Source organism: Pelophylax lessonae, assembly GCF_965119305.1.
Source record: "Pelophylax lessonae genome assembly, chromosome: 3".
Classification (NCBI taxonomy): domain Eukaryota; kingdom Metazoa; phylum Chordata; class Amphibia; order Anura; family Ranidae; genus Pelophylax; species Pelophylax lessonae.
In genome coordinates, this window is record NC_138770.1 from 348,379,265 (window position 1) to 348,397,873 (window position 18,609).

General features: G+C 45.7%; 1 protein-coding gene across 1 annotated transcript in view; it reads left to right on the top strand.

Moving 5' to 3' along the window:
- DDX43 (DEAD-box helicase 43) overlaps positions 1-18,609 on the top strand; it is a gene marked incomplete at both ends in the record, with an annotated part of 462,922 nt that overhangs the window by 360,439 nt on the left and 83,874 nt on the right. The window contains 1 exon segment of the mRNA XM_082249917.1: positions 15,972-16,059. Coding sequence (XP_082106043.1) covers positions 15,972-16,059 — 88 coding nt within the window.

Below are 18,609 nucleotides of genomic sequence, written 5' to 3' on the forward strand. Positions count from 1 at the left end.
GACACAACAGGCGTTTTTAAACGTTCTGTAGCTGTCAAGTTCCAGCGTTCAAAGGACTTTTTCAAACGTCCTGTGTACATGTAGCCTTAGTGAGTAAAACGACACCACCCCCTTTGTCAGCAGGCCTAATTATAATATTTTTCCTATCTTCTAATGATTTAATCCCTTCCTGTATGTGTCTAGGATTAATATTCCTTTTTGGAGGCAGCTGTTCAATCTCCAACACATACTTTTAAACACTTCTATTTGATGGTTAGAAGACCACTGTCGACCCCTACAGTCATATTCCTAGCTCTCCTCTCAGCGTTACAAGTGTTCAAAAAGTATTTTTTTAAATAAATTTTTTCGAATATACTTATGTACATCTATGTACACATCAAATGTATTGAGGGACCTTTTAGGTGCACACTTTATGCCCGCATTCAAGATATTCAACTCCTTTTTAGTCAAATCAATACCCGCTAAGTTAAAAATAACGCTTGCTCCATTTCTCTCCTCCTTTTTCTGTTGTTCTCTCCTTCCAGACCTACATCCTCTGGTTCTCGTCCTCCTGACCCCACTCACGGAGTATGATAAACATCCCTCCGAGGGGTTGGATATTCCTGTCCCCCGTCTGTTGTGTGTGGAGGATTGTAGGGGCGGTCCCTCCAAGGTCTCCCTGCTCTCCCTCTCATCCTCCCTCTGCCTCCCCTGCCTAAAAATTGACGTGGAGAGTAGGGGGTATAGTCCTCTCTCCATTCCACTAGAGGCTCAAATCTATTATTAGTAGGCACATTAAAGGGTCTGTTTGAGCTCTCTCGGAAATATCCCGGGTCCATAGTTGGAGACCCCAGATTCCTCCACTGAGCACAATAACCTACCTCCCTTTGCTGATTATAGTATATATTCTTTGGGGGATGTTGAAAATTCCTCCCCTGATCTCTTTTAGCTCCTCTAGATTGTTGAGGATTATTTTAGAAATGATTTTGGGAACCATGGGAATTATTTTAGAAACCATAGGAGTTACCCCTCCCTCTTCCTTTTAAAGCCTGTATTCTTTTTACCTCTACTTCGTGGTACTAAGCCCGTAGGCCTAGGACTGACCAGAATGGATTCCTGAGAAACTGACCCAGGTTCCTGAATCGGGATGTTAGTGATAGAAGTGGTCAAATTTTGCCACATATATACAGCATTATTTTTAAAATCCTCCATATCCCTCTGATATTTTTTTACCTTTTTCTTCTGGGTATCGGAGTCAATTTTTCTTAATTTTTTCTTGCATGCAGTATTAAATGCTAATGTAAATGTCCGCAGGAACTGTGCTGGGCGGGGCAGGAAGGAAAGACTTGACTGCACCAAGATGGCCGTCTGTAGGAACTGTCCTTGTGGCTTGCGTTTGAGTAGGAGTGGTGTGAGGATAATGGGTGGTAGGCGGAGAGTAAGGACCCTCCCCGTTATCTCTCCAGACGCCATTATAGGGTGGAGGCTTATTGGCTTTACGATCGACTTGATAATACTCATACATGATGCAATTTCCAACCTTGATCGTCATCTTTCTTAGCTTCTACGATCCATCATTCATTATGCAATGTCTTAGCTGTTCTCACACAACATTCCTTTCTGTTCTGTTGTCAGCGTATGTTGCTACTCCTATGGTTGCTCTGCAGCCTGTCAGCACTTTTGTTTGAACTCACAAACTTTCCCTTCTCCGGTTTGCTAATATGCTGATCCATATTCCTCTCCCCCCCGGGCCACCCAGCTCAAATGCAAGGTCCCTCACTCTTTTTTCTGTTCTACTGCCGCTGTCTCAGCTGACGGCCAGAGGGGGCAGTACTGGTAACCAATCGCTTAACTTGATTTAAAACTTTTGGCTGTGTGCCAATTTTCAAAACTCAGACCAGGGGTGAGCAGAGCTGACCACAGGTTCCCCTCCTGCAATAGAGGATGCCCCCTAAATATCTCTTAAATATTATAATCAGATAAAAAGTTAATCTGATTTGAAACTTTTGGCTCAGTGCCAATAGGGTTCAATGGTCACACTAATTGCGGTAACCCTTTCTGTCCAAAAATAAATTCTATAACTATTTCAGGAACAAAAATAATCACAGTTGAACCCCCCCCCCCCCCCCTGGCAAGTAGCCAATTTTCAAAATTTTGCCCCAGAACTCCCTTTTACATAGGGACCCAATTGCAAAATGTAAGTTCTCATTATCTCTAATTCTATAAAAAATAGCCACAAAACATCCAGCCAACTACGGCAAACTGATTCCTGATAAAAACTGTTTTTTATTCACTAGTATCACTCTTCCCAGAGGTTCCTATGCTTTATACACAAATGGTTAAATGGCAAAACTCCAAAAATTCCATAAAAAAAAATTAATAATTGCATATATGTAGTAATGCTGGGACCGATTGTCCTCCAAGCTTCGCGCAAGGAGTGACCCCCTCCCGCTTTCTCGCGAGAAAAAAAAGTATGCCAGCTGCTAGCGGGGGGGGTTTACCAGATAACAGCACAACAGTGCGAGTCTCAGAGAGAGAAAAAAAAACTGTCAGGGACGCACAGAAGGAGGGGGTTGAACTGAAAAAAAGAAAAACTCAAAACGTAACCCCTTCCTCTCTCTGTCTCTCTCTGTTGCCCGTAGCAACCTCAAACCTGACTGGATTTATCTGTGCAATAATGTATGTTTCATTTCACAACACACACAGAACAAAACATAACTCCTGTCGTCTCTCTCTTGTCATGTGACCTCAACAGGTGAGCTTAACCCTCAGGGGTACCTTTAACCAGTCAACCCCCTGAGTAACTGTCCCGAAGGACGTTGCAAATATCCGCCCTCTCAGGACACACAAATGCAACCTTTCAATCTGTAGAGACACACTTCAAACAAAACGACAGACACTGAGACATTACTCCTGCCTCCCTTGTTGTCGGGTATCCACTTGCAGCTGAGCTTACCCCTCAAGAGGTCACTTTAACCAGTCAACCCCCGAGTAACCCGTCCCGAAGGACGTACATCCACCCTAGTGTCGGGCAACCTACTGCAACTGAGCTTACCCCTCAGGCGGTCACTTTAACCAGTCAACCCCCTGAGTAACCCGTCCCGAAGTATCTAGTAACGGCCATTTTGAGAAAGGAAGACAGAAAAAGATATGTACATGTACAGAAAAACAGACCTAGAAAAATAGACATTTTGCTTAATTCACAAGTGTTCATCCCATTCCTTCACAGAATCACCCGGCCAAACGTGCTTCCTTGCGGGCCACTGCCAGATCTCTCCAAGCCGATGTCATCTGTGTACAGGAAACACACTTTTCCCAATCTGCTTCTCCCAAATGCAGCCACAAGCTTTTCCCTACCATATATCAAGCCTCTGAGGAAAAAAGCGCAAGGGAGTACTTTTGGCTGTTAAACATTCCCTGGCATTCCAGTCCCATGATGTTATTCTGGACCTGTCAGAATGTTTATACTGCTCTGAATATAACAGTGTCTATTTATGTCAATAAGCAAAGATCTGTGCGGTAGGAGAATCTCCACTTATTTCCACAAATCAATAAGTAGCAAATTCTTTTTATTGATTAATTTATTTTTAAAAGCATATACCAATCATAGTGAAAACAGTCTACAGTATAGAATATATAAGAATATTTATTCACGAGACATGAATTCACAATAAATGATCAAACTTGAGATGACACAAAAAGATAACTTTACATAAAATATGAACTTCAAACAATAAATGCAATGTGATGTGTAGCTCAATAATGAAAGTAAAAATAAAGCAAGATTATGTTTTCTCCAGGTATAGTATAAACCATAAAGGAATGTTCTATATAATCAGACCACAATTGTCTGCGCAATGCACAGTCTGATAGTCACTCCACTGCAGATGAAGCGAGAATAGGCTATGCAAAACGTGAGACTAATACGACAATATGCGCTAAATCTGATATTAATAAAAATGTATAAAAAGCAAAAATCATCTCTTAGAGAAAAATCTACATATGGTTAATACGGCTGGGATTATAATCTTGCTACCCTTAAATATGCAATGTAAAACATTTAAGGAAGTACATAAACAATATTGAATAATGTTAAAATAATTAGCAAGGCATATTTACCATATTTAAAATGGCTGCTAGCTTAGAATGGTTGTTACCAGAGTCCTTAAGATGGCTGCCTTTCCAAGATGGTGGCCAATTAGGGAGGAGTTTTGTTTGGCGTCCCTCAAAGTTTCAGATACATGATGGAGCAAAATGGAGTCTGTATGGATGAGTTTATGCATGGCTGTAGTAGTGTGTGTATTGTATATGTAATGTATGTTGTGCAAATGTCCTGTCTCTCTCTCTCTCTCTCTCATCTGGGTTTCCCTTTTTATATGGTATAGAACAAAGGACTATTAAAATTACCATAAGTTAAACCCAGAGGGAGTAACATTATCCCCATTGGTTGGGACATCTTATTCATTAACTGGTGAGGTTATTGGGTGACACCTCTTGGTTGACCAGAATATTAAAATTAAATGATGATTTCTCTTACATCCTCCGACAGTCGCCGCCTCCTCTAAGTCATCACAATTGGGTATTGTCCACCTATCCGTAGGAATAGCTAGGCATATAGACTTAGTCAAAAGGCATTAGCATATACACACCCACGGGGGCTGTCCCATGTGGTCAATACCCCCCCTGCATCACCACTCCCAACTCAGTTTTTAGTTTGCCTAGCATCAGGAATAGTTCAGGCTACCTTGTGCTGGGGCTTCAGTCTCAGCCTTCCTAAATCTTTTGTTTGATTTTCTTTTAAAATGTCAGTTTTTTCTCTCACTTTACTAGCTGTTTATTTTGTCAGCTTTAGTGTTAGTTTATTCTTCGGATGAAGATGGATCATGCGGTGCTGGGATTCGGACTGGCCGCCCTGGTTCTCCAGGGCACAGAGGGTCAGATGGACCCCCAGCCCGCCATCGAGCGTTCAGCTATGGTTCGCCCTGGCATTAAGAACGACCCATCCCTGTTCGATGCAGGGATGCAGCCGTGAGGTGGCTACCTCACAGGATTCGTCTGCGGTGCTGCAGCGTCATGTCCCTGGCTCACGGCACTCCCTGTCAGGAGAGGACAGAGGTTTATCCGTGTATGGAGGCTCCCCACGCCATCAGGTAAGTACTTCTGTGTGGGGCCTCTACCTGGGGTGGCAGTCTGTGTTGCTGTGTGTCCCCATGTCTGTGCCTGTGTGACTCCCTGTGTGATCCCTGCGGGGTTCGCTTTGTGCAGATCTGTATGCTTTTTGCTGGGGGTCCCTGTTCCTGTGTCATCTTAGGTGCATGTTTGGGGGTACAGACTTGGTGCGGCGACCGCTGCGGGGGTATGTTTGCGCGGTCCGCCATGTTTGTTACTGCACATGGATGTGGCCCCTCTGGGGCGAGTATACAGATCGTTTTGGCGCCCTCCGCCGCCATTTTGTGGGCGGTAGAACGATCGTTCGGCCGCATGTCGGCGGCCATCTTGGTGTAGCCCCCAATGCATTTCCTATGGGCAGCCATTTTCCCTGAGGTCTGGCTTATAGCCAGCCCCTTCCAGCAGCATTTCCTTTTCCTCTCAGGCAGCAAGGACACAGGTAGCAACGATCTGCGGGCTCTGCAGTGTATCTCTCTGTCTTCTTCTGTATACTGCTTCTGGCTCAGTTTTCTTTCTCCTTTTGGGGGTCTTCATAGCTGTGACAGTAGCGGTGGGCTGCGCACTCCGCAGCGCTATTTAAGGGGACAGTACACTATTTTTTTTGCACTGTATTTTTTCTTGTCTTGAGCCATGGATTCTCAGGAAACCAAGTTTCCTCCAGCTTTAGTGGGGGGCCCCAGTTCTCCTGTGGCTCCGCTGCGACCTGATCTGGCTGCTGTGGTTGCGACTTTAGTGGCAAATATGGAAATGCTGATGTCTGAACGGGCTGCGAGAAAACGGCCCAGGCTGTCTCTCTCTTCTGATTCAGATGGGGATATGGCTGCTGCTGCTGCTGCGAGCGTGCCCTTTTCAGGGTCCCGCTCATCCCTGGACCCCCCGGGGTCTGAGGGGAAGGCTGAAATTGAGGGTGTTGACACATCCTCCCCAGGGTCACCTGAAGAACGGGCGACCATGGATGAGTTGATTGTTTGTGAAGGAAACCTTGCATTTAGAGGATGAGCCCAATCCGGGCGTTGTGTCCTCTTTTGGGACACACAGGACCCGCAAGTCTGCGCAGGTTTTTCCCTGCCCAGCTGAATTTCATTACACTGTTAATGAAATGTGGCACACGTCAAAACGTCCATTCGTGGTGCCTAATTGGTTCAAATTGCTTTATCCTTTTGCGCCGGATACGGAATCACGATGGTGTGTGCCAGATCACACTGTGGCCGTGCTGAACAAGGCTACCTTGGTTCCTACTGAGGATACCCCGGTTTTCTGGGATCCCACGGACCGGCGGTTGTAGTCTCTAGCCCGCCATTCCTATACGGTGGCGGGTTCGTTGCTCAAACCCGTTTTCGCGTCCGTTATGGTGGCTCAGGCGGTAGCTGATTGGATCAAGGTGCTTCGAAGCAACCTGGTGTCTGATGACGTGCCACCTGCCCGACTGGAAATGGTGGACCAGATCCACCAAGGAGTCATGTATTTGTGTGATGCAGCCTTAAATTAGGCTCCCTTGGTGGCTCGCCTCTCGAGCGTCGCGGTGCTTAACCGGCGACTGATATGGCTGAAGAGCTGGTCGGCTGACCAATCCTCACGGAAAACTGTTGCTGATTTTCCCTATGCTGGCTCTCGCCTTTTTGGCGAGGCGTTGGATACCCTGGTGAAAGGCGTCACGGGGGGCAAGAGCACTGTGCTGCCCCAGAACCCGAAGAACAAGTCTTTCCGAGGCAAGCGGGGTTCTGCGCCTAGATCCAATCAGGGCAAGGGCAAGCCCTTCAAGGCCCAGAGCAACCAGAAGAAGCCCTGGGCGGGTAAGCAGAAAGCCGGCAATGCCGGCTCGGTGGGACAATCCGCCTCTGCCTGAAGGTGCGCCCTCACCCATTTCAGGGGTGGGGGGACGTTTGCGCAGTTTCCTCCAACCTTGGCTGCTCCGGATATCGGACAGGTGGGTCCAGGAAATCGTTTGATCAGGATACAAGATCGAATTCCTCTCCAGGCCGGCGGACAGATTCTTTCCCTCCAATCTCAATCTGCTTCCGGGGCGTCTGCAGGATTTGCATGGGGTCTTGCAGGACCTGCTTGCTCAGGGAGTGATTGTCCCGGTGCCTCATCGGGACAGGTTTCAGGGGTTTTATTCGAATCTGTTCACTGTGCCCAGGAAGGAGGGCAAAGTGCTTCCTATTTTGGACCTGAAAGCGCTGAAACGCTTTGTGCGGGTTCGAAAGTTTCGAATGGAGTCTCTCCGTTCGGTTGCGGCCTCCTTGAGTCCGGGAGAATTTCTGGCTTCGATAGATCTGAAGGATACGTACCTGCACATCCCCATTTTCGAGGGTCATCAGCGGTACCTTCGGTTTGCTATCGCAGAGGACCACTACCAGTTTGTGGCGTTACCTTTCGGTCTCGCTTCGGCACCAAGGGTGTTTACCAAGGTGTTGGCACCGGTCCTGGGCCTGCTACGGGCCCAGGGCATTGCGGTCCTGGGGTACCTGGACGATCTGCTTCTGAGATCGAGGGCCAGCCAGGACCTTGTGCGTGATCTGTCCATCACGGTACAGACGCTCCAGGAGTTCGGATGGACCATCAACATTCAGAAATCAGCATTGTCTCCGTCGCTTCGCCTTCCCTACCTGGGAATGGTTCTGGACTCTGCTCAGGCAAAGGTGTTCTTGCCGGAGGACAAGGTCTGGACTTTGCGGGACGAACTCAGGTCTCTCAGGGACAATCCGTCCTCGTTGGGGTTGATGGTGTCGGCCTTCGAGGCGATTCCCTTTGCCCAGTTCCACACGCGGGCTCTCCAGATGTAGATCCTGGCCAGGTGGGACAGACTTCCTCAGTCCTTGGATCTGGAGGTTTCCTTGAGTCGCCAGACCAGATTGGCTCTTCTGTGGTGGATCCAGTCCCCGGCGGTGGCGGAAGGCAAGTCCTTCCGCCCGGTGGTGTGGACAGTGGTTACCACGGATGCCAGCCTGTCGGGCTGGGGTGGAGTCCTGGGCAACCTGTCTGCCCAGGGCACTTGGTCGGAGGAGGAATCCTCCCTCCCGATAAATGTGCTCGAACTACGAGCGATAAAACTGTCTCTTCCAGTGGTCGGACCGTCTCCAGGGCCTGCCTGTTCGCGTACAGACGTACAATGCTACCGCGGTGGCTTACATCAACCACTAGGGGGGCACCAGGAGTGCTCGAGCGGCCCGGGAGGTGACCGATATTCTGTCTTGGGCCGAGACTCATGCCCCGGCGATCTCGGCAGTTCACATTCCGGGTGTGGAAAATTGGCAGGCCGACTATCTGAGCCGCCAGACCCTGGACCAGGGGGAATGGTCCCTTCACCCGGAGGTTTTTCAGATGCTGTGTGCGAAATGGGGATCCCCAGATGTTGATCTGTTCGCATCCCGACTAAACCGAAAGGTGGAAAGCTTCGTGGCAAGAACGCGCAATCCGTTGGCGGACGCCTCGGATGCGTTGGTGGCGCCTTGGCATCATTATCGTCTGATGTACGCCTTTCCTCCGATTCAGTTGCTATCCCGGTTCCTTCGCAGATTGGGCTCGGAACCGCACATTTTGATTCTGGTGGCACCGGACTGGCCTCGCCGGTCCTGGTACACCGACGTTCACCTGGCAGTGGCGCCTTCGTGGCACCTGCCTCTGCGGGAAGATCTTCTGTCTCAAGGTCCGATCTTCCATCCTGCTTTACAGTCGCTGGCTTTAACGGCCTGGCTGTTGAGACCCAGGTCTTGGACAAGGGTCTATCCTCTGTGGTTATCCCTACCTTGATCAAGGCTAGGAAATCTTCCTCTGGTAAGATCTATTACCGTACCTGGAAAGCCTACTTCACCTGGTGTGAGTCCAGGGGGTTTTCCCCTCGTTATTACTCGGTGTCGAGAATCTTGGCTTTCCTCCAGTCTGGAGTGGATCAGCGCCTGGCGATGGCCACAATAAAGGGCCAGGTGTCATCACTGGCGGTCCTTTTCCAACGCCCTGTGGCGTCTCATTCCTTGGTGCGCACATTCATTATTCATTCAAGGTGTGCGACATTTGTCTCCTCCCAGGAAGGAGCCTTTACCTCCATGGGACTTGAACTTGGTTCTGTCCGCATTACAGCGTGCTCCCTTTGAAAATATCAGGGAGATATTGTTGCCTCTGCTGTCGAAGAAGGTTGCTTTTCTTGTGGCGATCACTTCGGCTCGCAGAGTGTCGGAGCTGGCGGCGTTGTCTTGCCGCTCCCCTTACTTGATAATTCACAGGGATAAGGTGGTTTTGCGACCACCCCGATCCTTCCTTCCCAAGGTGATCTCTGATTATCACCTTAATGAGGACATTGTCCTGCCTTCGCTTTGTACGAAGCCTAAACATCCAAAGGAGATTGCCTTGCATTCCTTGGATGTTGTCAGGGCGATCAGGTTTTACCTGTCGTCTACGGAATCCTTTTGGAAGACGGATTCCCTCTTTGTCCTTCCTGAGGGCCCTCGGAAGGGCATGGCTGCGTCCGCAGCGACTATTGCCAAATGGATCAGACAGACCATTGAACAGGCTTACGTCTTGAAGGAACGGGTTCCGCCCTTCCCTGTTAAGGCGCACTCTACCAGGTCTTTGAGTACTTCCTGGGCCTATTGGCATCGGGCCTCGGTGGCCCAGGTGTGCAAGGCGGCGACTTGGTCGTCGGTGCACACCTTTTCCAAGTTCTACAAAGTAGACGTTCTGGCATCAGCTGATGCTTCTTTTGGCCGCAAAGTTCTCAGTGCGGCTGTGCCTTGATGGACCCTTGATTTTTTTCTCTGGGTCCCTGGCTGTTGGCATTTGCTTTCCTGGGCTGTTGCTCCTGTTGAGCATTGTTTGTTGCTGTTGCCCAGTTGGTTCTTACAGTGCGTGTAAGATTCCTTTCTCTGATGTGGGTACTGCGTTGCCTTTTCTACGGTTGCGTCTCCCACCCCTCATGTCTATACTGCTTTGGGACATCCCAATTGTGATGACTTAGAGGAGGCGGCGACTGTCGGACGTAAGGGAGAACTGAATTTTTGTAAAATCTTACCTGTAAAATTCCTTTCTCTGAGTCCTCCGACAGTCGCCGCCCCCGCCCCTCTTTTGGGGTTCTTATTACCTACTACTATACTACCAAAACTGAGTTGGGAGTGGTGATGCAGGGGGGGTATTGACCAGATGGGACAGCCCCTGTGGGTGTGTATATGCTAATGCCTTTTGACTAAGTCTATATGCCTAGCTATTCCTACGGATAGGTGGACAATACCCAATTGTGATGACTTAGAGGAGGCGGCGACTGTCGGAGGACTCAGAGAAAGGAATTTTACAGGTAAGATTTTACAAAAATTCCGTTTTCTCCATATTTAAGAGTAATCATAAAACATAAAATGTATCCATACTCTCATCTATTACATGTCCATTTAATATCCATTATGTATCTAAATAAGGAATGAATCTGGTAACACCATAATATATTATTAATATATATATCTAGATTTATTGGAAATTACTTTTCAACCTAAGACTTCAACTAGTAGCAGTCAGTCACCAGAGATGGCAGTATTGTGTTTCTCTGAGCTTCAGTATATAGCAGCATTCTTTACCTACAAATAAAACTTTGCACCTTATATTGACAAAGAGCTTACCATCTCAGACTTTCTAGAGTCTGGCAAGGTTAGAAAAGTTTTATGATTAATTTTTACAGCTTACAAAGGTTTAACATGAAGTCTTTCTAAACATGCAGTGATGAGTCATCAAAATCAGTTTAACTTTCTTTTAGCAAGGATGAAACAATTATAATATGTAACGGTTTTCTACATATCTATGTATGTTAGTTATATATATTTCATTGTTAATATTCTGTTACATAAAACATTATAATGTATCTGTAAATCTTATTTTTAAATGGGTCTAAACACAGAAAATTTCTGACTAAGGTTTATGGTCCCACACACAGATAAGATTACCTTGGTATAGTGTCTTAGACTTTATCTTAAAGTTAAACAGACTATTTATTACCTTAGGTCAACACAGTATGTTTAGGTAAACCTGTTTAAGAATTTCCTGAATAGACACTTTTTGTTAAAGGATATTTAACCTTTCAGTAACCTAACAAAAATGTATGTCACTGCTTAGTATTTCTAGATAGAACAAAATATCTATATAGGACTATGCCATAATTTATTTTTTCTTTTATTTACTCTACCCCATAAGCCTGACAGACCCTAAAGGCCGTTTCATTATACTTCGCTGCTCAATTGACAATAAGCAATATACTATTGTGAATCTATATGCACCCAACCACCACCAACTGCCGTTCATCCGTTCGATTGTCAAAAAGGCTAAATCTCTCCAGTTTGGTAACCTTCTCATATGTGGCGATTTTAATCTTGCACCAGACAGTAACCTGGATTCATCTGTACTTAAACGCCATAATATCTTTGTCTAGGTATCTGTGGAATAATGAATTGTATGACGTGTGGAGGTGCTGTCATGCGTCGGCGAGGGACTATCCCTACCTCTCCCCGCGTCACGGCACTTACTCACGGATTGACCTCTGTATTTCAGATAAGAAATTGTTGGAATGTGTTTCTGCTGCAGAGCTCCACATGGCCACTTGGTCGGACCATTCCCCCTTGAGCATTACGATCTCTCATGGTCCACCCTCCTGTTCCACATTTGTCTGGAGACTACATAATCCTCTCATCTCCAACCCAGTGTATGCAGATGAAGTTCAAAAGCATATTGATAACTACCTGGTAGACAACTACTAAAAAGATGCTGACCCAGTGGTGGTGTGGAATGCTCATAAGGCTGTTTTAAGAGGGGTGTTTATGCAGTTGGGGCTAGGGAACGGAGGAGGAGATCACATCGGATGGATGACATCACAAAATCCCTGGCCGCCCTAGATTCGCAAAACCAACAGAACCCTTCTACCTCTCTTCGTAACCAAATCTTCTCCCTTAGACAGGGACTCAGGGCCTTCCTTTTAGAAAAATTTAGTGATAACCTTAAAAAATGGAAAGCTACCACATACTCCACTAGCAACAAGGCCAACAAAGCTATGGCCCTCAGAATCAAAGGGCAAAGACTTCAGACTAGAATTTCCTATATACTTCACCCCAAATCAAAAGCAAAACTCCTTAAACCTAATCTCATAGCTGATGTATTTAGCTCCTATTACGGATCCTTATACAACCTCAAGGACGACCCACTGACTCACCAGCCCACTACTTCTGAAATCCAAAAATTCCTTGACCACATCAATTTGCCATCTATTTCTCCCCACAACTTGGAATCTCTAAATGTACCCTTCACAGACTTAGAAATAACAGAAGCCATATCTTCCCTTCCCAACTTGAAATCACCTGGACCAGACGGCTTTACAGCTGAATATTATAAGAAGTACCAACGGTCCCTGATACCCCTTTTGCGTGATGTCTTTAACTCCGCTGCCTCCTCCTCCTTTCTGAAAGAAATGTTGGGTGCCATGATTGTGACCCTACCTAAACCAGGGAAGGAACCCAATCAACCCCAAAACTTAAGGCCTATTTCGCTCCTGAACATGGATGTGAAACTCTACGCCAAGCTGATAGCAACAAGGCTAGTGGATATTCTCCCTGACATAATACATAAAGACCAATCCGGTTTTACCAAAGGTTACCAGGCGTAAGGCGCTACTAGGTGGGTGGTTAACGCTATTCACCATGCAGGTTTATCCGGAATGCCTTCTCTGCTTCTTTCTTTGGACGCAGAGAAGGCGTTCAATAGGGTTCATTGGGGCTTTCTGTCTTCTGTCCTTCACAAATTTGGGCTTCACGATTTCTTGCACAAGGCTATAATGGCGCTTTACTCCACGCCTTCTGCAGCAGTTCGCACCACGGAAGCGATCTCTACCCCGTTCAATATATCAAATGGCACGAGACAGGGGTGCCCCCTTTCCCCCTTGATTTTTAATATGATTATGGAAACCCTAGCCGAACATATCCGCTCCAATCCTAACCTATCTGGAATCCAAATAGCAGATCAACATCACAAAAATGAGTCTCTTCGCGGACGACGTTCTACTCATGATCACTAACCCCACAGCCTCCCTGCCGGAAGTTCAGAGGACCTTGCAATGGTTTGGAGAGGTCTCCCTATATAAGGTTAATGAATCAAAATCTCATGTATTAAATATTGGGGTTGACTCTACTTTCTGCATTCTCTAACAGCAATTCCCATATGCATGGGCTGAGCATACTCTATCATACCTGGTCGTGCAACTAACAGCTTCTCCTAAATCATTATTTAAATATAATTACATACCGGCACGTACCGCATTACAAGACAACCTCAAAAAACTAGCATCCTCTGAATTTTCCTGGCTTGGGAGACTGGCGGCATTCAAAATGATGTACCTCCCGCAACTACTTTACTTATTTAGGACCCTACCACTCCCTGTCCCACATAATTTTTTTAAATCCATTCAATCCCTCATTTCTTTATATATCTGGCAAGGCAAGAAACCTAGGTGCGCACACGGCAAGCTAATCAAACAACGCACTATAGGAGGCGCCGGGTATGTGGATATTTACGACTACTACCTGGCGTCGGTGCTCACTAACTTGAGAGATTGGTTTAAACCTGCTCCAACCACGCTGTGGAGCTCCATTGAATCCTCTTACTGCAATAGAAAAGATTTATCAGCATGGCTTATGGCAACTGCCTTAGGAGCTAAAATTCCCACTCATTTTCCCCCCTTTATGACCGCTGCGGCTAGAGCCTGGAAAATACTGCTTGCACAAAGTGATTCCCACCCTAATCGCATGGCACTTAACGTTCCCATTACGGCACTTCACACTCTCATGGACCAATCCTATTTCATGGATTGGCAGCGAAGGGGTATTGGATACATCAACGATTTATATCAGGACTCTAAAATTCTCCCTTTCAAGGCACTACAAACTAAATACAACCTCCCAGATACCTCCATTTTTTTTGTACCTTAGAGTCACCCACTTTTTGACTTCCATTACACCCTGGCCACAGACAATTCCAACCCCTGCATGATTGTACCTATGCGCTCTGGGTCCTCCTAAACAAAAAGGAATAACTACCTTTTACAACCTTCTTCAACATAAAACTGTCTTCTCTAAATCCCCTTCCCACATACAATGGGAACAAGACATAAGCACATGGTACACAGACAAACAATGGACTCAAGCGTTCCATTCTGTTTACTCAGCGACAAGTTGCTCCAATCTTTGGGAGCTTTCCATAAAAATTTCCCTCCGCTGGTACCTCACACCCTGCAGAATCCACAAGTTTGACCCAAATAACAATGGCAAATGCTGGAGACTATGTGGTTGTGTTGGCAACCTTTATCACATATTATGGCAATGCCCACGACTACAGGCATACTGAAAGGCCACATTTACACTCTTGTCTGAGATTACTCACATTACTATCTTACCAGACCCTGGAATGGCACTCTTGTCACTGATGATTGAACGGTTCCCTATGCAGATTAGACATACCATGACACACCTATTATTGTCCGCCAGACTAAATATCACAAAGGCCTGGAAACCAGTACTACCGCCAACAATGCAAGGCATAATTGACCTCACTGGCACACACTATACATATGAGCGTACCTTGTCCCTTAAAAATCACTCTATGCATCGCATATTGCGATCTTGGCAACCTTGGATAGAATGGACTGAGCGGTGAGTGATTGTTCCCCCAGTCTCGTTTTTACTTTCCTTTCTCCACCACAAGGACATTCCCACTCATCCCCCCTCACCCATGGGCACAGGTGTAGATCCCATTGGGGGTGCCCGGGGGTGAGGGGAGGAGTCAATTTTAGGTCCCCCAGCACTTCACTCAGATACAATCTACTCTGATGAAAACTCTGACAAACAGTCTCACCGGTGGTACGATATGATTGTATCGGCTATGTACGGAATTGATCCTTCAGTGCTAATTTGACACTCCTGGTCTAGGGTCACCGCCTACCCATTGTTGCAGTTAATGGGCGATTAGCCCCAGACTTTATTCTGTACAAGTTGTGTTCTTAATATGTTGTATTTTATACATTGTTTATGCGGATCTCTCTTCTTTGTTCATTCCTACGAGATATGGTTTGTATCAGATCTTTTCGAATTTTACGGACTGTTCTTGTTTTTGATTTTTCTTTGTCTGTTATGCTTTAAACTCAATAAAAAGATTTATATAAAAAAAAAAATTGTTAGTCTGTTGGCTGCCTTTTTTTCTGTGGCCTGTTGCTGCTGTTTAGTTGTACTGTTACACCCCTCGATTACTGGTTTTGGAAATTCCGTGGTCTATGAATCGGTTCCTTTGTCCTGTATTGTACGATCAAGATGAGAGAAATTTTGATGTACTTAAGTCCATATCTTGGAGTAGAATGCAGAGCACAACAAACAAAACTTGAGTCCTACACAGTGGGCAGGGTTATATAGGAACACTAGGGGGTGGACCCAACTAAACTTTTGCTAATGTCCAACCACCTCAAGGTAGCGGCAAATTAATCTATGGTCTATGAATCAAATCCAGTGTCCTGTACTGCACTTCACGATACGAAATTTACAGATGTAATTTACAGATGTATCAAAATTCCTCGCTTCTTGGCCAGCAACTGAAAACCTCCTTCTAGCATTCAATTATAAGCAGATATTTGATTAATCCTTTTTGGTACATATCTGTGGAAAATACCTTTTTTATTTGCAATTGTTTCTAGGAAAATGTGAACAGCTGCTGACATGGAAGCAGTTAATGTAGACTCAATTACCACTTTAATGTGCACTGAATTTTTCAATATGTTACTCAGATGTGTATTTTTGTTTGTTTTTCTCCTCTTTTAGTGCCACTTGGCCAGATGGTGTTCGCCGTTTAGCCAGAACTTACTTGAAAGATCCATTAATGGTGTACGTTGGAACACTTGATTTGGCTGTAAGTAGAAGCCTTAATAAGGGTTCAAAAATAAGCAATTCATATTCATTTATAAAGAGCATCTAACAATCTTTAGAATTCTGACGTGCCTCCACATGACAGATAACAGTGCAGACAACGGATTAATGTAACTGTTGTATGTAATTTGCCCACTGCTTGCTGTCAGTTAAATGCAAGAGCAGACCTGATGGGAAGCTAGTATCTTGGCTTCCACATTAGGTTCCACCCTCTGCAACATCATTGGTTGTTAGATGTCGACAGTGTCCTTAAACGCCAAGTTCACCTTTTAACAAGCTGTTGCATGTTACACCCGTATCCAGGGTGTAACATGTTACTAAAGAAGAAGCGTCTGGGATCTTCTCCCTGCACCCGCTGTGACAGTTTGGAAAAAAAAAAACACGACTATGTAGAGCTTTGCCCATCTGGCCATGTCATTAATTTACAATTCATTCACTGTGTAATCGAGTTCTGTGAATGTGAAAACTACAGCTACCTGCAGCTGACCACTTGTAGTTTTCAATGAACTACCAGGGCGCTGATGTGCACTCTAGGTAGTTCATTGTTTCTTCCTGTCATTTAGTAACTGCCTGCTCGTACGCGGTATGGGCAAACAGCTACACTTGACAGTTTGCAGGAGTCTGTCATTGCACCCGTAATATGTAGATAAGGGGTGTTTGTAGATACAAACAAACTGTGCAGCGCTGACCAAAGTTGAATAATACCCTTGCTATAGGTGTAGATTTTTTTCATACCTCTCAAAGCCTGACTGGAATACTCCCAGGGCATTGTTAAGCGTGGCCTTGTTACTTGTTCACCACCTTCACAGGAGTGAGCTTTTTCTTTGATTCAGACCTCCCTCACATGCTCTTTCTCTCCTCAGCATTTGAGAGTTCATTCCTGTGATGGAGGTGGTGAGCAATACCAACTAGGCCTCAGTTCTGGGAGTATTCCAGTCAGGCTTTGGGAGGTAAGTTAACCACTTAAGCCCCGGAAGATTTTACCCCCATTCCGACCAGGGGGTATTTTGCGATTCGGCACTGGGTGACTTTAACGGACAATTGCGCGGTCGTGCGTACCTAAACGAATTTGGCGTCCTTTTTTTCCCACAAACAGAGCTTTCTTTTGGTGGTATTTGATCACCTGTGCGATTTTTTGATCACGCGCTATAAACAAAAAAAAAGCGTCAATTTTGCAAAAATAGCAATATTTTTCACATTTTTTTATATGAAATTCCCCAAAAAAAAAAATTTAAAAATCAAAATTTTTTTACTTTTTCGGCCAATTTGTTTTATGCTACCTATGTTTGGTAAAAAAAAAAATCGCAAAAAGCGTGTTTTGATTGGTTTGCGCAAAAGTTATCGCGTTTACTAACAAAGGGAAAGATTTCTGTCATTTTTGTTTTTTTTTTAACGTGTAATGGCGGCGATCTGCGATTTTTTTTTTTGCGGTACTGCGACATTGGGGCGGACAGATCGGACCCTTGACTGACATTTTTGACACTTTTGGGGTTACCAGTGACATTTCTACAGTAATCAGTGCTATATATATGCACTGTTACTGTAAAAATACACTGGTAGTGAAGGGGTTAACTTTATTTGGGAGGGAGGGGCTGTGTGTATCCCTAGGGGCGTGCTTTCTACTGTGATTGGCTGGGGCTTGAGCTGTATGGACACTGATCAACGGATCTACATACTAGATCCGAGTGATCAGTATCCTAACAGCAAGGAGAATGACAGGTGGCTTGTTTACACAAGCTGCCTGACATTCTCCCTCTCCCCCGCCGATCGCCGAGTGACCGGCGGACATCGGGTCCGCCGGTCACACGCGCGGGGGGGTCCGTGAACTGTAAGAATATAGTGTACATATCACATTTAAAAAATGAATAGAATCAAGTCCCACAAGATCAAAATTAAATCCAGTAATCTCCACCTCAGTGACCGTGCTTGTAGTCCTACCACCACCAAAAATAGTCGCCTCTCACCTTACTGTCTGACCCAGGAACTACCGAGGGTCAGATAAAACTATTCCCCACAGGGGTATAAAGATGATAAAGTGGATCACATTTTGGATGGTGAAAGAAGAATCCAGGCGCCGGTCTCACTCAATCATGGTCATATTTCAGGTGAAGGAGAGAGAATAAAGAGACAGATCTAATGCTTTCTGCTGGATGCTTAAATTAATTTATTAAAGAAATAAACTTACAAATCCGGCACTCAATAGTGCATGAGAAGCGCAGTTCTGTACAAAGTCAGGAAGGGATGTGACGCCTGACATACAGGCTCTGCCCCCTATACGCGTTACGTCGGCACATTAGGCAACGACTTCTTCAGTAGGGGTGGAGACTGGATGTACACAGACCCATTTCAGGCCGAGCCAGTCCGCAGCACCTGATTCTCATTGGTGGAGTGAATTACATGCTCGCCCCTCATTCACATTTGCCGGGGACACCGGAACAGAGCCCACTGTATATCTTAGCTCAGTGACAACCCAGCCAGATATCTTGGCGTACATATGATATGTCCTGCTAGTGAAAGCACTCATAATCCAATA